General features: G+C 39.7%; 2 protein-coding genes across 5 annotated transcripts in view; one reads left to right on the top strand and one right to left on the bottom strand.

Annotated features, from left to right (window-relative positions):
- Positions 1-22,665, top strand: part of CERKL (ceramide kinase like) — a 139,110-nt gene extending 116,445 nt beyond the window's left edge. For 3 of the 4 annotated variants that reach the window (XM_059394281.1, XM_059394282.1, XM_059394284.1), the window contains one exon: positions 310-1,326. In XM_059394281.1, coding sequence (XP_059250264.1) covers positions 310-391 — 82 coding nt within the window. In that variant the 3' untranslated portion in view covers positions 392-1,326. Of the gene's footprint in view, positions 1-309; positions 1,327-20,168 lie in introns of those variants that run through there. The other variant, XM_059394283.1, reaches the window with a different exon arrangement.
- The window catches only part of ITGA4 (integrin subunit alpha 4), a 77,464-nt gene continuing 53,210 nt past the window's right edge, over positions 2,306-26,559 (bottom strand). The window contains exons 17-28 of the mRNA XM_059394280.1: positions 26,368-26,444; positions 15,359-15,509; positions 13,632-13,727; positions 12,907-12,986; positions 12,488-12,577; positions 10,508-10,598; positions 8,034-8,141; positions 6,912-7,037; positions 6,123-6,242; positions 3,846-3,944; positions 3,359-3,478; positions 2,306-2,940 (exon numbers count right to left, since the gene is read on the bottom strand). Of these exons, the coding sequence (XP_059250263.1) occupies positions 2,842-2,940; positions 3,359-3,478; positions 3,846-3,944; positions 6,123-6,242; positions 6,912-7,037; positions 8,034-8,141; positions 10,508-10,598; positions 12,488-12,577; positions 12,907-12,986; positions 13,632-13,727; positions 15,359-15,509; positions 26,368-26,444 (1,257 nt within the window). The 3' untranslated portion in view covers positions 2,306-2,841. The remainder of the gene's footprint in view (positions 2,941-3,358; positions 3,479-3,845; positions 3,945-6,122; positions 6,243-6,911; positions 7,038-8,033; positions 8,142-10,507; positions 10,599-12,487; positions 12,578-12,906; positions 12,987-13,631; positions 13,728-15,358; positions 15,510-26,367; positions 26,445-26,559) is intronic.

Below are 26,559 nucleotides of genomic sequence, written 5' to 3'. Positions count from 1 at the left end.
ATAGGACAACTGGCATGAAACAAGTTTAGGACCATGCAGACTCATTGCTGGAAAGCATTAGGACTCAAGGGGTGGAAGACCGGGGCAGGAGCAGCACCCTGTAGGCACAATGTCTGGATGTTACAGTAATTACCAGTGTCCATCTATCAGCAACCCCTCTACATTTACAAGATTGAGCTCTGCCATGAATGGAGGTTTGCCTTCCTGTCGTTAGATTGGTATTTGGTATTATGTACCAGACTCAATAGGTATATGTGTGTGAAAAATAACAAGAGGTTGATGAAATAATTACACATCTATTTCTTACAGATTACACCCAAGACTTATCAGTCTTTATGGAGGAAGCATGGAAGAAATGAATGATTCCAAAGTAACATGTAATTGTTTATAAAAGAAATGTACAAACTAGAATTTTAATAGGAAGGAATTGGTCATGCATTAAAGATATAGGGGAAAATTATTTTTTTAAAGAAATGAAAATTGCTATTTTTGTTGCTAAAAATTGGCTTCTAGAGCTTAAGCCATGAAATATAAAGAATTAAATTCTGGGTTTCAGAAAGTATTTATTGGAACTGAAAATAAACATTCATATACTCAAAACATCATGATGATCTGTCAGTAATTCCCAAGTGAAATAATTTGGATGCTTTCACCTTTCAGGATTTGAGTCCATCCTCTATGGGTATAAAATTTCCTACACCCTGGTTCCTACAGATGGATGCCAGAGATTACCTAAGGATGCCCTGGTGAGATCCTAATCCAGATTTCAAAATGGCTCCAATACCTACATTATTTGCCAAAGAGATAAACTATTTTAAGTTGTTAGGGAACTGATTTTGTGACTATTCCCTGAAAGCTGAAAGTTGTTGATTTTCTTTAAGTCTTTTCAAATCCATAACAAATTTTGAAGTATGAGAAGTAGCTAACTAGTGAGGAGCTGTTTTCTCTTTGCTTCTGAAAGTCGTGTTATCCAGCAATCCTAGCACACTGGTTTAGCACACTCAATACCCCACATGCTATCATCTCTGGATAGAAAAGAGCCCAATTTAAATTGCCTCAGAGATCATCCTTCACCAATGATTCCAGAAAATCTCCTGAAAGGATTACTTTGCTTTTTATGTAATGAAAAAAGCAGATCATTTGCTTATATAATACCTTTTGAAGCTTAATTAATGACTGCTGGGATATACCATGTTCAGGAGGGTTCATGCTCGCAGATTGGGTTTCACCCATCGAGTGCCTTCAGAAACTCTGCCCTCCTTGTTCTCTGGCCACCAATTACTAATGTGGGCTCATGAACAGAGAACCTGCAGGAATTTCAGCAGCCTGAGAAAGACCGCTGTTGGCAGAGGCTTCAGATAGACAGAAGTCTTTTACTATTTAATTGCTTCCAATAATAAAGACAGATATAGGACAACTCACAGCTATCAGCATCCAGGTCACATGCCTGAATAAATATGAAAAAGGACTGTATTTGCAAGTGAAAAGATACTAAAGATTATTTAAAATCCAGAAGCTTTTTCATAAAAACTATTTCACTTACCACTAAAACAGATCATGGAAATTTTTATGTCACATTTATATTCACTGAATACAAGCTAAAAGTTAAATTTCCAGATTTTGTTTCTCTAATTCCATGCAGACGAGAATGCTCTTACACACCTGATAAAAACACATGTAATACATACATCTGAGGAGAAAGTAATATCTACACAAGTAGGGGCATTTGCTTGATTTGACAGTCACTATTTTACATAGTATCTAATTTATATGAAATACTGGCCTCCAAGCATGGTCTTCGTAGAGTTTGGCTTTTTAAGAGTCATTAATGAGGTACAGTTTTCATATTTGACATATTATCAGTGTATTTATATTTGAAATATAAGCTAAAGTGCAACATTCACAATCTGTTTCAGAGTATAAGTTAGAATTCTTAAGTACTTTTGTTCTTAAGTACTTTTGCTTTTTCATAAAAACTATTTTACTTACCACTAAAACAGTAAGTAAAAAAAATTTTTTTTGTAAGTAAAAAAATTTCACTAAAAATGGATTTTAGACATTACTCCTGGGTACCCTTGATAAAAATGTGTTATATTCTTTTAAGAACTTATGTATATATACAGAGAGAATCCATAACTGTATAAACAGTAATTATCCAGAAGTCATTAAACTCAAACCAGTGTATAAATTCAGTCTGGAATTTGCTCCTCAGGCCCCAAGTGCTCTTACATAGACTGCTGACTAAATGGTTGTTCATCAAAGCCCATCATAAAGGTATTAGAAATAAAGATCTTCAAAGAAAAAATCTGCTTTAAAACATTAGTGGTCTTCTTTTATTCATAAAAAAATTGAGGAACAGCTCTTCATTCTTTAAATATATTTAGCTGGATTTTTCCAGTGAGTCCCAAATATCTATTAGAAATGAATCATTGCCTATTCAGTGGAGTTTATTTTACCGAAGCAAGCACACCTGGAAAATTATTTCTTTTAAAGGAATGATATTTCAAGTCCAAGACCTCTCCAAATGAGTTGTTTACTTCCTCAACATGATTTAATTCAGATGCACTTCCATTTCAAGGTATCTTCGAGGGATTACTTACCTTGAATAAACTGAATGCTTTAGTGTTTTTTTCTATCCATTTAGAACTGAGAGATTATTTTCCTCTGGAAGAGTAATCATTGCTTGGGATTTTTCACTTGCATTGAGACCTAGTATGTCACAAGGTCATGAGTAAATGAAGTACATAGGAGAAATCTAAGCAGAATTCTGGGTTTCTTGTAAACACTGTCTTGAATTTCTTTGGTTAACCTGAGTCTATTCTCTCAATTTGAAAGAAGTCTTTAATCATCATTGTTGCTCTTGCTGTTAACGTAGCTCCAGCTGTCTCTTCTGTTTTCTTCTTGGAGGACAGATTTGTACTGTCTTTTAAAGAAGCCAGCCTGTAAACAGTATTGCATAATCACTAGTCTATAGTTGCGAATATATTACACTCATTGGACACCTGAATAGTCACCATCCCAAGTAGTAAAATTCAGATGGGAAATATTGTGTTAAAGAGCACTTTTACTGGACTGCTCGGTGACACATACTCTCCAAAATGGACATTAAGAATAATATGCAATGTTTTCTAAGAGCTTTCTTAAAGAACATCTTTCCAAACTAGGGTCATGGTTGGAATACTGGTACTGAAGTTAGGAGAAACAGGAGATCAGTACTGCATAGTCACTTGGGAATTTAAAACGTTAACATTAAAAGTGCTATAATATTTCATAATTTGGGAGTCACAAAGGGGGCTTCGTTACAAATTAAAAACAGCATTACTGAATAGTTTAACATGGATAATTATTAAAGGCTTACCTTCCACATAACATATGAAATCAATAAAAGCAAAATAAGTCCAAGGAACAAGCTACTTGAAATAATTGCTATTGTGAAATGACGTTTGGGTCTTTGATGATGTAGTCCTTCAAGCAGAACCTACATAAAGAGCCACCAGTTTAAAAACTTGCTTTTAATTCCCTCTGAATCACCTCCCACCCCTCCCCAACCCATGATTCCCATAGTATTTTGGACAATTCCCATCTCCTCCTCTTGCTGGTTCTAACAACCCTAGGGAACATTGGCACCATTTAGTAGAATTGGCTTGTGCCATGTTTCTTCATCCAGATAATTCTACCAAGTTCACCTCCTGAAAAAGCCATCTGCATTGTTCCCTCCCACCAGCTGTGGAAAATATCAGTATTTCAAGCCCTCCATGATCTAGGCATTCTAGTTTCCTGATTGAAAGCTCCATCAATAGTTTTTCCTTATAATCCTTGGGTTTCAGGTAAAATGGTAATCTTACATGTGCAACAGTCTCATCTTTGTTTAGTTCAATAACTTTTGGATTAGGCTCTGGAAAAGCTGTTGCTCTTATTTCAAACTTGAGGGCCGAAGTCTCATCCTGTTTAATAAAAGAAAGATCACTGTAGCCTGATTCGTGAAGACAGATTAATAATTTCTCATGATCCTTACCTACTCTCTGAGGTTTCTACAATGGATATTCCCCAGTTCATTTCACCATTTGTATTAAATTGCAATGCAACACTTCCTGCGCTTCCAAAGGCATGGCCATTGTATTATTTTTCCGGGCATCATTTTGTTGAAATCCTTTTATTAAACTTAACGAGTTTGGCCACTTGGGTGGTTCAGGTGGTTAAGTGCCTGCCTTTGGCTCAGGTCATGGCCCCAGGGTCCTGGGATCGAGCCCCACATCAGGCTTCCTGCTCAGTGGGGAGTCTGCTTCTCCCTCTGCCCCTCCTGCACTCTCCCTCTTGCCTGCTTTCTCTCTCTCTCTCTCTCAAAATTTTTAAACATGACTAGTTTGCAGACAACTTGATGCAGATATTTGTAATACTTAATAATTTAAAGATTTGGTAGTTAGCACTATTTTGTTTCCTAGAAATTGAGTCTTTTACCAAATAAGACTTTCTTCACCTAATAAATGTTTCTTCAGATTTATTTTACCTAGGCTTTTATTTTTTTTCCCTGAACAGTGCTGTCATCTTGCTGCTCTGATAAAATACATATAGTTATCTAATACCATAACAGAAAAATCTGGTACAAGTAGTTATAACATTCAAATATAAAATCAGTAGATGAACTCCAAGATATATACTACATAGCCAAGAATCCGGGGGTGGGCTCCACATTCTCTGAGAACATCTTAAAACTGCATGTAAAATTGAGTTTCTCATAACCTCTTAAAATTGCCTGTAAAATTGAGTTTCTCATATATGCATTCATTGCAGTAGAACAGTATTCCTAAAGAGATCTATGACCTTTAAAAGTGAAAACTACTATATAAATGTTGTAGAATTCTAGGGCTGAAAGTAAATTACACACTTTGTTAAAGCAGTGGTTTCCAACAGGGATTGATTCTTTTATCACCTTGAGGACAGGAGTTTCTGGAGACATTTTTGACTGTCAGGACTTGGGAGGTGGTGTGTCAGCATCTAGTTCATAGAGACTAGTAATGCTGTTAAACATCCTACAATACACAGGACTGGACCTGGCACCAAGGAATTATCTGGTCCAAAATGCCAATAGTGCCCAATGTGGAGAAATCCGGACCTCAAGGGTATGAGGCTGCAAACTGCAAAAGTCTTAGTAACTCGTTGCTGGTCTCAGGTTTTAGTTTTTAGCACAACTGTAACTAGAGCAGAAATCTCTTACTTCAGTATCTGGTGGATCTTTTTCTCCCTCCCCTCCTTGACCACTGTGTAGCAATTTTAAACATTCATCTTTAAACAAAATAGAACTACTGTTTTCTTTGGCTTACTATATACCATGCACTAAATGCTTTACAACACCTCTACAAAAATACTTTATCCATATTTATCAGGTAAAGTGAGGAACAGAACTCCAGATAAAATTGGTTTTATCTCTAATTTTTTTCATAAGATTCATTTTATAGAGAGAATATGAGCAGGGGAGGGGCAGAGGGAGAGAGAGAATGCTCAAGTAGACTCCCCCCGAGGACAGAGCTCAACACAGGGCTTGATCTCAAGACCCTGAGATCATGACCTGAGCCTACGCAAAGAGCCTGACAACTAACTGACGGAGCCGTCCGGGTACCCCAAAATCTGCGTACTCATTTCTAGGAAGAAGTTCAAGATGTATTATTTATTCAGCCTTTCAGAGTTTCTGTTCATGTTATCATATGTTTGTGTTTTATTGTTGATAAATTTTGATGTTTTCATTTTATGAAAGCCTTAAGTTTAACTTCTTAAATATTTAGGCATAATTTAATGTAGTTTAGAAAAAAAATCTTAAGATTATATAAAATAGGTGGCCAATTTCTGTGATTTAATCAAAATTTATAATTAGTTGGACATGCTTTCTAAAATAAGCCTCTTAATTATTCCATAGTCTATTTTATAGTCTTAGTTCTCTTTAATTACTTAAGCCATATCACTTAGTGTATGCAGCTGAAACTATACATGGAAACATTTGTAGAGTTCCACTCCAAATTTTACTATTCATACCTTAATTACTAGAATGCCTCTTCACATACCATCCTACATAAATAAGATGATTGTCAGAATCTACAAACTCAAAGTTGTCATTTTATCTTACTTACCATTTCTGAAAGGTATGGCCGGCCTTCCAGCTGAATGTGAACACTGGCTTCTTTTCCACTTTCCATTTTCCCAAAGTGGCAGAAAAAATTTAAACAATATGGATCATCTTTTATGCAGAACTTGAAAAAAAATACAAAAGAGCTACATTAAAACATTTTTTATAGGTAGCTAAAATATTTTACATGGAATTAAACATCTCCCATGAGTGGCATTTAAAAATTATTTTGCTTTAAACAAAATGTGAATATTTGTTTTATAAATTATAACAAAAAGTATTTGAGCTGAAGCATGTGTTCTGAGAATTAAAACAAAGACTCCTAATCAGAACTGTGTTAAGGTACATGTTCTATGTTCCTTGTAAAACTTGGATCATTTGAATGGAAGACCACTTCTTTAGGGTTTTTGGCTTTTTCCTAAATTCACTAAATCAAAGGAATGAAAATTAATCCCATGTTACAAAGTCTGCTCAGCTGAATACTCTATCTTGGCCTCCTAAAGGGTCTGGAACAAGGCTTGGCTGGCACAAAATAGGCATTGGTTAGATTAATAATTAAATCATATCTATCTATCTGTGTGTGTGTGTGTGTGTGTGTGTGTGTGTGTGTGTGTGTGTGTAAATATAAACTCTGGGTCTCTCTGATCATGTGTGCATCTTGTGCAAGAGTATTACCTTGGGTTGTTTCTTTCCTGCACTGAACTGACTGCTCAAACCCACTGGTTCTTGGTTTTAAGTGCTTTGGTTCTGTATGTTGAAAGCAAACTCTGCAACCAGAAAAATGGAAACTTACCAGTAGCTTCTTATCAGTCTTGGACAAGAATTTGAAAATGTCTTTCAGGAACTCCATTGAACCTTTCTCCTGCTCTAATGCACACTTTCTTTGATAATTTTTAAAGTGGCATTCTCCAGCAGTAGTCTATACAGATAGAAAGTGAGAAAAATCTTATTTCATACTGGAGAGAACTACAAAAACTACATGCTCTTAAAAGTTCCAGTTGCTTACCTTTTCTAAAATATATCAAGTATTTCTGAATTTGTGAATATACTTTGGAACAGACTTTCTTGGGAAAGATTAAGTCTCCATGGCAAAAACTCAGAAACCCAGCAACATTTTAACTAGGTTGGATATAGGTGCTCAAGTGAGCACAGGGCCCTAACTTGACAGAAAATAAGGCAATGAGAAAAATGGACATTTGAACTTTAGCATGGAATTAACATTTCTTTGGCTTTAGACACAAAATAAAACGGTGACACATAATAACAGCATGTCCTGTCATCTAATTCTGGAACTCAGGAAAGATACTTTATTTTTTATTTTTTATTTTTTTTTAATTTCATGGCCATTATCCTTATTTTATTTTTTTTATTATTTTTTTTATTTTTTATAAACATATATTTTTATCCCCAGGGGTACAGGTCTGTGAATCACCAGATTTACACACTTCACAGCACTCACCAAAGCACATACCCTCCCCAATGTCCATAATCCCACCCCCTTCTCCCAAACCCCCTCCCCCCAGCAACCAGGAAAGATAATTTAAAATTAGATCTCAAACCCAATGAAGGATTTATTTGTTGACTGCTTGTCTTGAACATGGGAATTTAAGAAACAATTCTGATACAGTCATCAACATAAAAATATCGATTCCTGTTAAAAAATGGCTGAATACTCGTTTTCAACGGCAGACTCAAGATTTAGAGAGCATTTCACCAACTACTTCCAGAGGCCCATTTCACAAAGAAAATGCACTGAAGACGGAAGAGCAGAGGTCTCTGTAACCCTTTAGTTCCAATGGATAATATTCGAAGTATACTCAGAAATTGGTGCATTCACAGCTGAAAGCGTGACTCAAATAAGAGATACACCCATTTAGCAACATAACTTCAAATAAAGGAAGGAACATATTTTTACCTGGACATCCAAAATGTTGAACAGCTTATCGGTTTGGGGGGTAAAAGAATTCGGTACCATTATTTCCACACTAACATTTGGAGCCATGCTGTGACCCATGTTGATAACCTGGGAAGGAGGAAAATTTTTTTTACAACCTATTTTTCATAAATGTAAATACAGGTATCAGCGAGCTTTTGGGTGAACCTGGATGTTTCAGGCAACATTTACAACTGTGGGGGTTTGTAGTCAGCATCAGCATGGCGAAGGGAGATTGAATATCCATAATCAGAACTTTAAAAAGTGTGCGAATTGTTCCTTATTTCCAGCCCTCTCCTTTTGACATGCTTAGGCCAAATGTCCAGACTGTTAGTTACTGCAGAAACAGTCCAAAGGAAAAGACAATAACATACATTTGTATGGCACGATATGTATCTAAACACCCACAACCAGGTGATCCTCACAACTGTCCCATGAGGTGAGCTGACATGTGATTCTCCAGCTCTAGAAGAGGCTCAGACGCGTGTGAACAATGTGCCTCAGATGGCTCCAGAGTGACAAGGAGCTCAGGTATTCTAACTCTTCTGTGTCACAGCATCTCTCTGCTGAGAGGATGCTCCTCGTCGCAGTAAGTGAATGAGAATAGGTTACATAGTTCAGGGTAACGATAATGCCAGGGCACGCAGAAAGTCAGAAAGGGGCAGAGAAAATACAACAGCCTTTTAATAATAAGGCATAGGTAGATGATATTTCATTACTGATAAATTTCGGGATTTCAGCTCTCTGAGGAAGGAAATTGGCTCAAAATAATTGCCTCCTGAGAGCTTAACTATGAAACCAAAAAAGTCAGAAAAGAGATGTGCCACAATACCCGAATGAAATAGCGTGACTCCGACATTTGCAGTAATCTTTAGGAAGCACATGACCTGGAAGAATGTGTCCCTGGCTGATGGAGACACAGTCCCTGGACTGTGGGGTAACAGGGCAGTTGCTGAAGGAGGTTTCAGCAATGAAAAGCCAGTACTGCCCTGACCTTTAGACAGGGTCTTCCTCATCCCAGCCAGTGATCAATCAGTCCAATCTCAATATCCTTCATCCTGGTTCACCTAATAACACCAAGACTCCTAAGAACCTCCTCACGTTTGCACAGACACACTGAGCCTACAGACTGAAAGTACGTTCAGTGTAACTTAGTGCAAAACACTTTCCGGTTAAATTACTGAAAATTGTATGAATTGTAAGCTAATGACTAGACCTTCTAGACTCTGTGCTCTGATAAACTATAACAGAAACTGAGCTGATCTCCCACGGGGCTCTGACAGTAGCACTCCTTGGGACTTCAAAGCAGAGGGCTGTATTTTTTCAACACTGATGTCCACTAATACCACAAAAACTTGCGTATACACACTCAGCAGGATTCCAAGGTCATTGTAAGGGTCTGGAGCAGGGCCCCGGCATTTGCATTTTGTGTAAGTACCTCAAGTGATTCTGACCCACATATTAATTCACCTTTTAAAAAATATATATTTATTTTAGAGAAGGAGCACAAGCTGGAGGGGCAGGGGCAGAGAAAATCTTCAGCAGACTCCACACAGAGCACGGAGCCTGACACGGGACTTGATCTCACAGCCACGAGATCAGAAGAGTCAGACGCTTACCTGATAGCACCACCCGCCCACCACCACCACCACCCACGGTGCCCCGCAAACCTACATTTTCAGAAGCATTGCCTTACAAAAAAATATCATCATGTGCCTAAAGTCAGATGCACTCACACTCTGTGGATTGTTACTTAGTTCTAAGACTGGAGCATTGTTTTTGGTTCAAAACATATGGTGGTTTTATTCATTATCTACAATTACCATACGCAGGATGCCCCAAAAGTGTCAGTTTGGCAGTAAAAATTTTTTAAAAATTACCTTTATATTAATGTTTGGATGATGATACCCATTTTTAAAAAGCAATTTAATAAATGACATCACTTGTAACAGGTCATATGCTTATGACCTCAACAGCTGACCACGACCTTAAATGGGCGGAGGAGGTAAGAGCTACCTTTACTGGTAATGTTAGTGCTTATATAAAAGCTTGAACCCAGAAGAGATTTCACTGATTTGCACCCAAAGATGCATTCACTTGGCCTGTCCTGATCTCTGCACCTCTAGCAGATTCGGTTCCTCTGGTAATTTTGCCTGTTTCAGCAGTTCCCTCTGTCCTGTGCTTGCTCCTTCCTGTGGTATTTGTAAGGAATCAAGGGCTTCGGTGAAGGGGCAAGGCAAAGGGAAAACAAGGAGCATTAACCCAGGAGGAGAGGGGAGGGAGGAAACACTGGGCCCCTAAGCCGTAGGGGGGCTCCTCAGCCATGGGGGGCAAAGCTGGGCGGTGGCGGGGGGCAGGCCCTAAGCCTCTGGCATCTCAGCCTATCATGTCCTTGGGAGCAATGGAGCAGTACCAGGCTTTCACTTTGCTACGAATATCAAAACAACTCTTCTTACATGGAAAGTGAAGTTCATTTTCTCTGCCATGCACATTTCAGGCTCATTTTCTTCCTTTGGTCCATACACAAATGAAGTTGGGTTGACAAATCTGAAAGAAACAAGTTCAAATTTCATTGGTCTTGTTGAGCTATTATACACACTCCTTCCCTATAGGCTGGATTATTGTATCTCTCTTAAAAATGCTATTTAATACTATATTCCAGACTATAGAGGCCTCTAAGCACCAAGGAATATTTTTGGTTTCTTGGGAAGCTATGAATTTTAGTGAAATGTAATAAACTCAGAAAGCCGTGTGCTCTGACTTGGGTGTTAATGTCTCTTCCCATGAATATCCTGTCTTCCCAGCACTGCCTGGTTTAGTCCACTGGCCATTCCTTCTTTGTCAGCCCTCAAATGTTTCATACAATTTTTTAAAATAGGAGATAAATTCTTAACTTTATCCCGATAGCTCCAATATCTTCCTATAAGCCCATCGATTTTACCTATTTTTGTATTATGTCCTTCTGTGATCCACTTCCTGTTGGCTATTTGTAATGAACCCCAAAGCTGGGGAACAATTCAAACACCAGTAAGTATGGTAAACTTTTTGCTTAGGAATACAAGGTTGTCACTCTTGCCTGTGATTAGCATAGAGGTCAGTAGTGGTTTCTAAGAAATATTTGTCTGGGGAATCCCAACTCCACTAGTTGCTTTTATTTGGCAGCTAATGTGAAGTAATGAAAATGAGCAACAGGCCACACAGAAATATTGAAATACTGTAGATTTAGGCAGTTTTATGCTCGCAGAACATTCCTTGCCCAAAATATGAGGTGGAGGACACTTATCATGAGAAAATCACAAAAAGGAAATATAACGAGGTTTCAAAATTAGGAAACGTGGAGTCAGCTTTTCTCTGGTGCCCACTGATGCAGCAGGGTCTTCCCTCCTGAGTGGCTTTCTCTCTCCTGCTTGTTTCACCTTGGAAACGTGATACTCAGTTCTTTCAGATGCAGACACCATTTTATTTTTATATAATTATATGCCATCTCTGTGAGTAGTTAAAAATGATTGGGGATGGTTTATATTTGGAGCAACAAGAAAAGCTCATCGGTCTATTTGTTCGGTATCTCCTATTTCTGGTCCATTAAAAATAGGGCTTTAGGGGCGCCTAGGTGGCTCAGCCAGTTAAGCATCTGCCCTCAGCTCAGGTCATGATCCTGGGGTCCTGGGATCGAGCCCCAGGCTTCTCCCTGTCTCGCTTTCTTTTTCTCTCAAATATATAAAATCCTTTTAAAAGAATATTGTTTTAAACAAAGGCTAATAGTCTAAATCATTTCCAGTAAAATCAGTAAGGGTTTTCTTAATACTCCTTAAATATTTTCTACATGTTTCCTTCTTGAATCTGAGGAGGGCCACCCAATCACTAACATTGTGGGGAACCAGTGAATGCTGGCTCTGGGACCATGGGTGAGAAACTCCCTAATTCATGGGTCAGTGAGTGGTCAGGGGACACCTTGCAGCTTGGTGCTCTCCTATCTCCATCGATTTGCCACACAGGGAGAGGTGGGTTCTGGAGAGTGGTGACTGGGCCAGGCTTACACTTCCTAGAACTTCTCTCTCACCACAGCCACTGAGCATTATCAGGCTAATTATCACACTGCCATTCCCCCACCCCACCCCACCCCTGCCCCACCCGTGGCCTTTATAGTGTGCAACTGACAGGCTGGACATGACCTGCTAGAGGCTTCTGGGGCTTTTCCAGGAAGAAATCCCCAACCGGGTACTAGCTTAAAGAGGCCTCAGTAATGATTACAGAGTGCAAGAGACTAGTGAAGAACGAAGCAAGAGGATGCGACACCAGGTTTTTTTTAAGGGATAGCAACAGCACAGGAGCTTTCCTTAAAAAATTTTTCAATATATTTTTTGACCAATAATATAAGAAGCACCAGAATTTAAAATCGGCTCTCAACTTTACAAGAGGAGTCCATATTTACTTACCCATGAACAGTTAGCATGACTTCGTACTTGAGAGGTATTGCTAAAGTCACTCTGTTCCGCTTCAGGTCCTCCCTTTCCCCCTCATTTGCACTACAGAAACAGATAAAAGACACCCTGTTAGAATCCCCCAAACATAAAAATCATTTTCAGAGAGGACTAATCACCTATCATGTATACCAAATGTATTTGGAGGCTTGGGGAGTAGGGGAAAAAAGACGTGGTGGTAAGCAATGTTTAGGACAGGGTTGACAGAAATTTGCTCCAAAGATAGTGAGAGATTTTTTCGTTTCTTAGATCACACAAGAGAAGTTTTCTCCTGCAGACAATGGATCACAGCTCCGTGGTTCCCCTATGTGCCCCCACCCTAAAGTCAGGAGTCCACTTCTGTAGCCCCGTTGTTTTTTCACAGTGAAATATACCAGGTGGCGTGCACTGTGATGCTGAGATCCTCTTCCGCTCTGCTGAGTGAGCTCACATCCAGCAGAAAGCTGACATCTATCTGTGAAACGCAGAGAGGGAAACGCCCATTTTAAACAAAATCTAAAAACTATTTTTTTATCATCTGAAATTTTCTTAATGTTGATGTTCTGTGGAATGCAGATTGGAGACTATGTTCTAGAAGCACAGGCTATCCCTCCCCCAGGCAGTGAGCTAAGGGGGAAAGCTGTTGGCTTTTCCACAAGTGACATTCAGAGACAAAGCCTCCTTCTAAATGGAAAGACAGGCAGGTCCAGACTGACAAAATTAGAGATGCTTTAACAACTTGAGTGAGGACTCTTGCCAGTAACACCTTTTTGTATAGCAGAGGTAACATGCCTGGCAGATAGGACCACCTGGGGTGGAGAGTGGTAGGGGGAGTGTCGGGGAGGGTGAGACGGGGGAGGAGAATGCTGATCGACACATTCACATGCCAATTTTGACACAAACATGTGCCCCCACTTTTTTTTTTTTTTTTACAGTGAACATTGCCAAGAATATAAACACAATCTCAAAGATCTAAGCCCAGTGGGTTTGAGTTTTATTTCATCACTTAGCTGCTCACCTTAAGCAAATAAATAATTATATATTTGTATGCAGCATAAACAGAAAAAAAATATTTTATGTTCATGTTAGTAAGCAAAAACTATACATGCTAAATGCTTACCCTTGATAGGTGATCAACATATATGTAACCAACACTGCAGTCAAGTTTGACTAAGCCAGAGCTGTCTGTTACTTCACAGCTTATTTGTTTTTCTTCCTAGAAGGAAAAATGAAACAAATCCTTTAGGTAAGAAGGGAAGGAGAAGTAACATATGTTTAGGAACAGTCTTTGAAAAGCAAATCATTCCTGAAGAATTTGCCTTCCTGGAAGTCGATTTTCTGTTTACTTTTGGGATACATAGAAATATAAATAAAATTTATAAGTGTGTACACACACACACACACAGAGATGTATATTTTAATATTCCTTTAAATTCTCCAAAGAATACACAGAATAATTCCTGGCCTTGTAGCTTTCATCCATGTTTGTTTTTCTTATTTAACTCAAGGTCCAGGTTCTTGAAAAACCATGAAGGGAGTAATTCATAAAGTCCCTGTTTCATTGATCCTCTTTTGTCTGGGATGTGAGAATGAGGTAAAGGTGTGTAATTACAGTAACTGTCACCACAATAGGATATTCTATATATATAAATATATATATATATAATTCAAATATTCAGGGAAATATATATCTTGATGTTTCTATATACTATACTATACTAGAGAAGTATACATATAAATACACACTATGTACTATAGATGTATATGCACTATAAATGTGTATATATAATAGATGTACTAAATATGTATATATATATATAATATATACAGAAGTATATATATTTTTTAAATTTTCCCCTCATACTATTGCAAATAGGCTCCTAGTGTTCTAGAGAAAGGAGTAACATATCCCAGAGAGGTCAAAGACCTAAGTGCCCTTGGTTTGAAGAGATAGTCTCTGGGTAAAAGAGGTGTAAATTTGTTAAGGGATAAGATAGGCACCAAAGGGGAAAGTGACTGAGGCTTTTCTCTCTGAAATCAACCTTATTAATGCCTTGCTGATAGATTTAACTGTTTACGACTGAGGCACGGTGGTAAGAAAAGGTCTCTAAGTGCTTCAAACTCTTGGAGATAAAGAGAAATTGCCTGTGATCTGGTTGATACCAAGACTTCAGAATTTTGGAGGATCACTGGCTATATGGTATTTGTTGGAAGTTCTTGGGGAACAAGACTAGGGATGTGAACGTAAAATGCAGAGCAGTAATTCTGGGCGCCTGCTTGGAGGACCAGTATTGCTTGTTCAGGGAGCTCAGCCACAAAGCGCGGCACCGTAGTGCCAGAGAAGCGTGCCATCAATGAGAGAAGCAGCGGCGCCCAAGCAGCTTGCTGGGACAAGAGGATCTCTCATGTGGTAACATTTAAAAGACAGAAGTGGACTTTTTCGATCTCAGATACCAAGGAACTTATCATTTTGATCAGGAGCAAGAAGAAGTCTGAAAATCAATGGAATTTTGAGTGGTAAGTCTGTATATACCCTAATATTTAGGCCTTACTTCCATGAAATGGATCATACCGTTTACATTTTTTTAAAAATTTATTTCCTTGAGAGAGAGAGAACATACATGTCGGGGTGGGGGCACAGAGAGGAGGAGAAGCAGGAGAAGCAGCCTCCCCACTGAGCAGGGAGCCTGGACATGGGGCTTGGACATTCGGCTTGGAACCAGGACCCTGAAATCATGACGTGAGCCAAAGGCAGAAGCTTAACCGATAAGCCACCTGGGTGCCCCTACACCATTTATATTTTTAAAAAATGAAATATAGTATCATGCTACGGTATTTGATACTTACCAGATCTAAAATCTTAATGAAGTAAAGGCCGGCAGGGAGTGTGATGTGCAGAGCTGTTTCATACGCATCATCTCCAGCATTAAACAAGGACACATTCAACATTACTGTCTTCATACTTCCAACAGCAAGATAGGTCTTATTTTCATGTGGTCTAAAAATTAAGTAATATTTAATACTGCTTAGTAACAAGTAAGTAATGTTTGAGAAATAAATATCCCATCCCCTCATTTATACTAATCATAAAATACTAATTTGGGAGAAAAAAAAACATGGGGGAGGTGAGCCCATATAAGTAGACACCAGTTCATGTGAGAACTCAATTCTTCATGTTTCAGATAAATTCAATCAGCTATTACCCAGGAAGTTTGTTATTTTTTAATTAGCCCTAATTAAGCTACACTCCTTTCTGTTTCACTTCTAGAGCTTTAACATATTTTCCCTCAGTATTGCACAGTATTTTTCTAAAAGCAAAGCTTTGTTTCTTTTCTTTACTTTGGAAAAGACCTTGACCGAGCTGCTGCTTAAACCGAAGGGGGGAATGGGGAGACCGGGGGAAAAGGAGACTGCCGAGGGAACCACCACCCAAACAGAGGCAACCTTTGGGGGGAATGAGCACAGCCCTGGGAGGGACGGCTCTCCAGCAAGTGGACAGCACTACAGTCTGCTGCAACAGAATTCATTTCTCAAGGCAGGCTGGTCCCCTCTACCGATAACTAGACCACATTTAAAATAGAACTGCAGCCATGCTTTGCCATCCTGTGACCTGGAAAGAAAGAGCAGACTGCTGCAAATCCAGACCTACGAGTAAGGATTTCCAGTTCTGGCTCTGGCCCCAGGCCTCCAAGGTGGGAAGAGGTGCTTCAGCATCTTGAAGTCTCAGCTGCCATCCGCAGAAGTAGTAATTACTATGCTGAAAATTTGGCTCATGCACATCCCATGAAATCCTCAGAATAACACGTTTATATATAAAGAACCTGAGGTTTAAGGCCCTTCTTCAAAGCACCACAGCCCAAATCTTCTAAAGTCTCCAGGAAAATGCCTGCACAGCCCATTCTCTTTATCAATGAGAGAATTAGAAGAGCCCAAAGAAAACTTTTACACAATGGTTCTATAGAAGAATTTAAAATTTAGAAAAATTGGTTCAGCCAGTGAAGGATGTGACCCAGAGGAAAGTGTCAGGTGAGGCTAATCCCGGCAATAAGAAAGGTAACCTCTCTCCTGGGTCTTGAGAAGCTTTCCTCAACCTTACACTGTACCATTCTGATCAACAATGTATAGAAGATCAGTGTCCGAATAAACTACAGAAATGCTAAACACAGAGTCCGTATTCAAGGGTTATTTGTGAACTGATTTAAAACAAAGTGTGTCTGAGAACAGGGTTCAAGAACAGGTTTCCAAATTTATGCTTGTAGCCATTATTTGAAGACACATGAATGACTGACTATAACTGAAACCTCCTACATAATTATTAGGTTCATCATTCCTGGATACAACAGCAGTTTAAGAGATCCTGACCTTTGGAGAGCTTGTCAAAGACAGAGGTATAGACAAATATAAACAAATATTACCAATCCACGGGAAAGAGTTGTGAATGAGGAGCCCTGGGAACTCAAGGCAGGGAACCACTTTTGCCTGAAGGTAGCGGGGCATGTTGCTTTTTGCTTTTCTACCATTCTGGTTATTTAGGTTTATTTAATTTTAGGACTATTTAATTTCTTTTTTAATATAAAAGTAGGAAAACTTCATGACTGAACATGACTTAACATGAATTATACCCTTAATTGATTTCTCAAGCCCTCCTTCTCCAGTCCAATTTTCACACTGCCAGAGAGGATCACTTTCCAGAAAGCAAACTTGACAATGTCATGTGCCTGCTTAACGTGCTCCAGTGCCTTCAAGACGAAGGCTAACTTACGAGCACAGCACAGGAGGCCTCACTTTGCACTGCACAACTCATTCCTTTGCTTTAGACATACTCACCTGCAAATAGGTATCCAAACATCTGTGTCTGTGTCTTAATTCAAGCTACCTCTCCTTCACATTTTCCCTTCTTTGTGTCTCTGGCTGATTTGTTCTTGTTCAAAACTCAACGAAGTGTTAATAGTTACAGGAAGTTCTTCTCGTTGATACTCTTTGCTAACCCCTATAGCTCAGCACTGCGTCCCCCCACCCCCCTCTAGAGCTCAGCACTGCATTCCCCCTAACAAAAGTAGCTTCTCCCTCTCCCAGTACACTGGCACACCTTTAAGGCAGTATTTTCACAGAGTCTGCTTTTATTATCACTAGAGTGAGTACTGGAAAGTAGATGCTAGATCATGATTATCACTGTTTTCTCAGAGCCTACAAACACAGTGCTCAAAAAATATATGTGGCACGTCACTGTATCAAACATTAAAGACGGTGGGATAACACTAAAGAAAAACATCAGAAAACCTGAAGAAATTATTGGATAAAAGATTGTAAAAGAAAGTTCATCAACTCATTATAAATTCTACCAAATGATATCCATGTTTGTCTGTCCCATGACAGTATACAAATTCCAAATGTTTCGTTAAATAAACATCTACCACTACTACATTCATATGATCTATTCCCTATCACACAACATAACATTTTAGTAGCAATACAGCTATTGAACTAACCAATAAATTAATGGCAATATCAATACTGGAAATAGGTTTTTTTTCCCCCCAAGATTTGAGACAGACAGCATGTGCATGAGCCAGGGGAGAAGCAGAGGGAGAGAGGGAGAGCACGAGAGAGAAGCAGACTCCCCATGGAGCACAGAGCCCAATGTGGGGCTCCATTAGGGTCTCAATCCCAGGACCCTGAGATCATGACCTGAGCTGAAGTTGGATGCTTAACTGACTGAGCCACCCAGGAGCCCCTGGAAAGAATCTAGTTTCTGAGAAGTAATTATTTTCATGAACTTCTGAATATGCAAACAAATTAGAGATGCTTCTCCCCATTCTTCTCCTTCTAATGGCAGAGATCAAAAAAGCTGCACAGTTCAATTATACCTAAAAATTCTTCCCCTCTTACCCTGATTTTTCTTTCCATTTTACACTTATCAAGATAGCACATATAGAAAAACACACATATCCTAAAATTCAGTTCGGGGAATTTTTACAAACTGATTACACTAATGAAAGCAACACCCAAATCAAGAAAATGTATCACTAGCACGAGAGAGAAATGCCTTTACGCCCCTCCCTTCCTCTACCCATCATCTTCCTTTTTTATTTTACTATAGACTGGCTTTGCCCAGTTTTTCTATTTCTTATAAGTGGAATCACAGAGTATTTAATTTTTACCTATCAGGCTTTCTGTACTTAAAATTTTGTTTAGAACATTAAACTCTACAGATGCATGGAGTTGTGAGTGGTTTATCCTCATTGGCATATATGTATCCATTTATAAATATAGCACATTTTCTTTATCCAATAATCATTGGGAATTTTGACAATTCTAATTCGGAACTATTACAGTCTTTCGGGGAACATATAGATGTATTTCTGTTGGGTTAGTCTATCTGTCTTAGAAGGAGACCTCTACGGTTTGTGAACCCAGGATTAACTCCTAAGCATGTCTAAATCTGGGAAATTTTGGCACCCAGCTTAAATTATACCAACAACTTATATATAAATAACAAAATAAACTCTAAGGCACTCTAGTATACCAAAAAATAAAAACATACTACAGAATGGTCATGTAAAAAGCAAATGTACATAGACAAGGGTCTCAAAATCTGCTGTCTAAAGGCCAAATTTGGGCCCCTTCCTGGTTTTGTCCTTGGGGTTTATTGGAACACAGCCATGCTTGTTCATCTGGGGTGACTTCGGCACTGTGATGGCAGAGGTGAGAGGCGGAGACAGACCTCTGTGCCTAGAATATTTACTCTGTCCCTTCATGGAAAGAGTTTGCTGGCTCTGGCATAGAACTACCTAAGTATCATTAGTTGCAAAATAAGCACAAAAAGGGACATCACTGTATTTTAAATCTGATCATTCTGACATGGATAGAGGCTTTGTTATTTGGGATGGCATCAGATGCAGCATCAGAGAAACCACGCCCCCCCCAGCCCCACCCAGTCCTCAGAATCCCTGGGTTGGCACTGGGGACATCGAGGAGGAAGGAACAAAGACCAAGTGGGTGCACAGCATCTCTAGCTTCTGATCCCTCGGTGTGAAACGTTAGGTCTTTTCTGGAAGGATGTGTAATAACTAACACAACAGTAATCCTACACCAAAGCTACCCTTTCCGGGTGGAGGAAGCAGACTCAGCGACCTCACGCTCTTCCTCCCACCGGTTCAGGGAATGCCTGTGATTTCCTCAGGCTCCTGTCCTAAACCTTTGTGTTCCACAAGTACGCATCTGCTTGGCGGCACAGAGGGCAGAGAGAAGATAAATGTGTGAGGACCCGGGCGTCCTACATTCCCTCCACTGCTCTGCAATCATGTTACAACTGAAGGAACCTAAGAGGTTCTAAAAGTAAACTTCAGCTTGACATTAAAGTTTAATTAAGACTTGTGGAAGAGCTGCCTAGAAATAGACATTTATAAAATATTCTGGCTTGTAACCAAAGCATTAGTCACTGAGCACCTTTGGGAAAGAAGTTGGCACTTAGACAAGCAAGAGAAGGTGAGAGCACTGCATAAACAGCTAGGTTCCAAGACAACAGCAAATTAAGGAAAAACACTGTGTTCACATTTCAGCAGCCAGACTCCCGGTTCATTTTCCATTTTTAAGCTATTTTACCATATTACCACAATGACGATATACATCTTACTGTATCTGGATTCATTAACAGGGTGCCCTCAGAAAGATACCCACGAGCTTTTTATGGAAGACAGAAGAAAGGTCCAGGTGCACATCTGGAAGTGTGACAAGGCTGAACGGAGCTTTCCCCGTGAATCGTGGTTCATTCTTCATTAAAACATGCATAATGCACGCTTGAAATTTACAAAGCAGCCCAGAATCCACATAATTTAAACAAATCAAGGTACTGTGTACATAGAGAATCATAACTTAATAAGTGAAAAAGGAAGAATAGAAAAATGATGGATTTCGGCAGCAGGCTCTATGTTTTCCCTAAGTGAACAATATCGTTTTATTTTGCAAGAAATTCTCCCCATGTCTTAGGATAATGAATGCTTTGATAAGATGAATTAGGGCTTCATGGCTAACATGTTTTTAATCAAGATGCTAGAATGAAATATAATGCAAATGGAGATGTTACCTGTGTTGAGGTCCAGGAGTCATTTATTTGACAAAAAACAAGCCTGCAGCAAGTGGCCTACAAGCCTACATGTGAAATGGTGCCTTTTTGCTACTGACTTCAGAGAAAAAGAAAATACTGGAAAATTCTCATTAACTAAGATATGTCAGTTAACTAACATTTAAGGAGTCTGCCTTTGAATAAAGGCGGACTCCTGGAGGTCCCAAGGAGTAGAGCAGGAGGCAGAAGGCAGTACTCCCTTGCTGTTGCAGAAGAGAGGCCCCTCGTTCAGCTTCAGGAAATGAATTACGATTGCTCTACAATAATTCGTGGATGAGCTTGCGACAAGGTCCTGTAAGTCAGAGTAAGAGGTCTGCTAAGGGGATTCCCTTCCTCGAAGGCAGCCTCGAGGGGACACAGAATATTGCTTTTACCCCTTTTCTTTGGTTGGCAGCCTTGATGCTGCTACAGTCTTGGGGGGACAGTAAGGGAAAGGCCAAGAAAACGGGGAGGATAACCATGCATGCCCAGATTTTGGTAGCTGCCTATTAAGCCTACAGCCACCTCCTGCTTATTATGCAAAAACAATTAAGCGCCTTTATTATTTAAGCTACAATTCACCAAGTATTGTCAACTGCAGTTACAAGTGGTCCTAACCCAATGAACGCACTTGCTCAGGAAAAGCCTTCATGGCTTACCCAGGATGCATGACTGCGGTAGAGAAGGGAAGCAGTGTCCTCTAGATCAGTCATGAATATGAAAGACTTGATTTTAAACTGTCGACCTGAGGGCTAATACCTGCTACTGTATTTGTAATCTGGATAAAAATCATATTTGCTCATCTTCGTTTTGTCAGGCAAACTCATACGATCGGGGCTGACGGTCCCGAGAATTTAGACCTCTGGTTAGAAGCCTCAAGTTAATGAGCACGTGAGACAGGGTGCGCCTGCGCTGCCTGACTTGCTGTGGGCACTCTGTTCGCAGAAACTCCTGCTCTTTGCTGTGGAAATGCATTAACCCACAGCGGGTCTGCGCTCGGAGGCACCTCAATGCCCTCTGTGCCAGAGGGGTTATGGTGGGGAGAATGGGCCGCAAGCATGCTTACTATTCCTGAGCAGGGAGAGAGGACCTCTGTGGGGGAGAGGCACAGTTTGGTCTGATAGGTGACAATTTATCCCAAGACACAGCACTTTGTTGCAACCCTTCACTGGGGGCCTAAGGACTGATGAAAAGAGATTTCATGTGTAAACTCTGCAAGTCAGTATCATTTACCTAACGGAGATGGCCTGTAACTTTCCTAGTTGATGCAGAAGATGGGGGACTTAGACCTCTTACTGGCATCCATGCCACTTCAAACCTCATGCAATGGCCAACTGCCAACCCAGTCCATCAGCGGCTTTCTTGGGACAGAAAGAAACCTTCAACTCCAGAGAAACCACCGGTCCACATGCAGAAAATGCCAAAGATTCAGTGGCAGTATTTCACGTTATGGCCAAACTTTTTTTTTTTTTTTTTTTTAATCATGGTCTACCCATATCCCAGTAACAGTGTTACCAGGAATAACTTCCACGAACCTTCATGTATTTCAAGCTTTGTGCTATGCACTTGGTTTGCAGTATTGCATTTTTACCTTTGAAGCAACCTTATAGAGTAGGAATGATTTTATCTTCTGATCAAGGAGGAAAGAGGTTTACGGAGGGGAAAAGGCTTCTTTAAAAAGGCCATTCAGCTAGTAAATGGTAGATAAACTTTAACCAGATTAGCTTGACTAGATCTGAAACTCTTCACCACCACCGCTTTGCTTCCCAGATTTTAGTTTGATAAAAACCACTCATACCCCTTTTGATACTTATTTCTGGCCTGGTGCCCCATAGATTCTGATTCAGATGTTCTGGGGCCTAGAAAATTGCATTTCTATTAAGCATTCCAGGTGATTCTCATGAAGGTGACTCAAAGCCCACACCTTCAGAGATGCTGCCTTTCCCACCACTGGCTGCCATTTAAAATCGTAATGGATTTGACAAACGTCAAGAAATATGATCACTTCAAAGTTAAAAAAAAAAAGTAGATAACAGATTTTCTTATTGTGAGAAAATATGTACTGAAGACAAATAAATTATTTCATATCTTATTAAGACGTATTTTCATTCTTCAGGAAAGAACTTAAGTGTTATTAGTAAAATTTTTATATAAACGTCACTGTCCCATTTCTTCATAGGCCAATGTGGTTGCAGAGAAAGATGACAAAGTGGACAGTGGGAGTATCTGGTTTAAGAAAATGAAAACACTACTTATTTATAGCTTAGATAAGCTTTCACCCACGCAGCTCTTCTTATCAGAGGCCCATGACAGCAAAAACACCAAGAAAACTAAGCATCTGAGGAAGAAAATAAATACATGAATGGGGAGGCTGTAAATTATTCGTCTAATAACTCAACAAAGGCCCCACATTACATGCTGGGATACAAAGTAGTTAGTAGTCATTGTTTTTGGACTCTCTGAGCAGCCAATCTGGATAATTTAAGTATAAAGTCCAATTATAAATCAAATAGGTTAGGGCTTCTTGGCCCTCAACTGTGGATGCTCAAGGCTATATTGGCATTGCCTAAGTGAAAAGAATTAATTTATTCTCTGCCATATGTGATCCCACCCCAGCAGGGTACTCAACACTGTTTGTCAACCTTTTTACTCATTCCTATCCCATTTATCTTAACAGCTATTTTGAATCTTTTCCCATTCTCTTCAAGTTCCCAAGTCCATCCTCAAAGCCCTCACTTTCCATATATTAACTTACTTTTTATCCCGGCCATCCCTAATTTCTCTGTATTTCCCTTCCTGCCACTTTGAGATTTCTTAATTTTTGTCAAGCACCTTTTTCTTCGCTCAAGATAAAGACAATCTTAACTTCCCTCTAAAGCTAACTCCTCCACCAGAGTCTGATCCCATTTTATGCTGTTTTTTAAGGACCTTGTTCTATTCTCAGCAAACAACCATTAGTCACCTATAGCACTCCAGGCTTTCTATTAGGCACTGGGAACACTCAGATGAAAAGACAGAAACCTATATTGATGCAGCTCACAGGACAGTGTGGAGACAGACAGTAAGAGTGGTGAGCGTAAATGCAAAAGGACCAGTGTCACAGGACTTGTGTTCCTGTACTTGGAGACAAAGAAAAACAGCTGAGATTTATAAGACAAATGAGAGTTAATCAGATAGATAAGTAGGAGGAAGAAAAAGATACAGAGGCTTGAGAATGCGTGGTCAAACAAGTATTCTGCCATTCATGGAAAAAAGTCCCGTGGCGTGGTTGAGATTTTAAGTTTTAATGAGCCCTTGGAGCCCTGTTATCAGAATATATGTTAGAAAGTTCACACTTGGAGTGCCTGGGTGGCTCAGAGGGTTAAGCCTCTGCCTTCTGCTCAGGTCATGATCCCAGGGTCCTGGGATCAAGCCCCACATCAGCTCTCTGCTCGGCAGGGAGCCTGCTTCCTTCCCCCTCTCTGCCTGCCTCTCTGCCTACTTGTGATCTCTGTCTGTCATATAAATAAAAATCTTTAACAAAAAAAAAAAAGAAAAAGAAAGAAAGAAAGTAAGCTCACATTCTGGAAATACCACAGATGAGGATTTAGAATATTATAAAATCAGAGGTCAGAAGCCCAAAGAGTGGGAAAGGTTGGGGACCCAGGAAGGATATTGAGTATCTGGTTTGGAGCAAGAGTGGTAGAGAGGGGGGGGGGGGGGGACGGGAGGGGGGGGGGTGGGGAGAGAAGCATGATATATAAAATATACCTGTAGGTGGTAGTATTACAGAACTTAGTAATTTACTGTACCTCAGGAATAAGAAAGAGAAAAATGCAGGTTGAGCTCCAGGTTGTTGGCTTTGGAGACTAATGGTTGTGTCACCGGTGGATAGTGACTGGGCACCTAAGAGGACAGGACAGTTGCATATGTGGGTGTGAAACTCCGATATTGATCTGAGCATCAGCAGTGTAGACAGGCCAGGCGAGGTCACAGCTGTGGGCACGATTACTCAGGGAAAACAGGGGGGTGTGAGAAAGGGGTGGGTGGACAGGTTAGGAAGCCAAGAGAGCCAACATCAAAGATCCTCAAGTGACAAGTGAGAAAGAGCTAGAGAAGTTGGAGGGGAACCTGAGTTTGATGGCAACGTGGAACTTAAAGCAAAAGATGTGCAAAAGGTGAAGGGAGCAGCTGCCGGTGCTTCAGAGGGGAGAGAGAGAGAGTCCTGACAGAGTTCGAAAAGTGCTCCAGGCTTGAAGTCCATTTCCCTCTTCAATTTAGTTTTTACTCTGCCTTTGACCCTCACATGTGTTTGTGTCGTCCCATGATTCGATAAATAACGAATTTCATCACCACCTAGAAATTTTTCAGTTGAACCTACTCGTTCCCAGTATATGCTTTTTCCCTTTGAACTCAGACTCTCCCTTGGCTACTCCTGCAGTGAAATTTCCATCTTAAAAATTGCCAGGAACATCCTTTTCTCACCCACCAGTCACATTTTTAATGCTAGTTCCCATGACCTTGCCCCAGGCATTGTGCAATCTGAGCTCTCTCTAAAATTTTACAATATGAAGTCCCTTTTTCTGTATTTTCCACTGGCTCTTTCACTATGGATTTGCTTGTCTTAGTTCTCTGGGGATACCTTTACAGTTTCCCCCAGGGACTCCCTATTCTTGTGAAGACTGTTAAATAAAACTGTCCCCTCCCCAACTTGATCCCTCATTCTTTCCTCTGGGAAATTCACATTTCCACACATTCCCTACCCCAGGCCCCCCTTCATGCTCACAGATCGCTAATGTGTAGGCGACTTCCAAACAATCCTGAACTAGATTTTCAAGTGGAAAGCTGCAGGTAGAAATCCCACCAAATTCAACATGTCCCAATTTAAGCTTGTTTCCTTTTTATCTCCACCTCCCCGCAAATAATTTCCCATTTTCCTGTCCTGTCACTGATGTCTCTGTCCCCTCTTACTTTCTGTACGCAATCAGCCCTCAACCTCACGATGGATTCTCTCTCTGGTCCTCATCTTCACATCTTCCCTCTAGCATGCAGACCAATTTCAAAACAGGGTAGTTAGACATGATACGTTTGATAAAATTGCAGTTGGTTTATTTCCCATGATAAAATAGTAACAGCAGCCAACATTCAACTAATTTTGACTGTATGCTAGGTACGTACTATTCTTTGCATGATACCTGGATTATCTTTTTACTATTCCCTCTTCTATGAATTTAGACAAGCAAAGTGGTTTATTCCCTTTCAAATGTTCTCATATACATTTAGGGATTTCTTTTGTACATCATTCTGACTTATGTTACCAGTTTTTGGATGATAAAAACCCTAAGGATTATATGTTAGTGAACACTAGCTCATTGTGCCACCAAAACTCTATTAATAGGCACTTACACCTGTCTAAAACATAGTAACAATCATGATAGCTCAAGGCACAACTAAATCCTGAAATATCTTCTGAGCGGTCCGTGAAAGATTAAAATATGCTTTATAAAATCTTGGTGCTCACATATTCTCACTGTTCAAAAACTGGTCACCTCTGAGTATTTATGTTCTGTGGGTGACAAATAGATTACTTATTCCTTATTACAAATAGATTACTCTTTCAGGAAAGTGTTGTTTTTTTGTTTGTTTTTTTTTCCCCCCGCAATTCTTTGAATGCTGCTAATCCCTAAGGAATAGTTCTTAGTGCTTTTCTCTTTAGAACCTACAAGCACACACCCATTGCCCATCTTGATGAGTAACAGTAAATTATACTTACTTTAAAAATCCAAATCTCGCAGAAACCTGTAAATCAGCTGAACAATTTTCATGGGCACAAAATCTTGCAAAGTTTATCTGGAAATAAAACACAACAGTATTTTTTATGGTAATTCAACAATTTGGGATACCTCTATTCTTAAGCATAAGACATCTATGACTTATTTTGCCACTTTTGAATTAGTCACAGGTT

This window comes from Mustela nigripes, chromosome 3 (genome assembly GCF_022355385.1).
Source record: "Mustela nigripes isolate SB6536 chromosome 3, MUSNIG.SB6536, whole genome shotgun sequence".
Classification (NCBI taxonomy): domain Eukaryota; kingdom Metazoa; phylum Chordata; class Mammalia; order Carnivora; family Mustelidae; genus Mustela; species Mustela nigripes.
The sequence above is the reverse complement of the archived record's forward strand: the minus strand, read 5'-3'. Positions and strand labels throughout refer to the sequence as shown.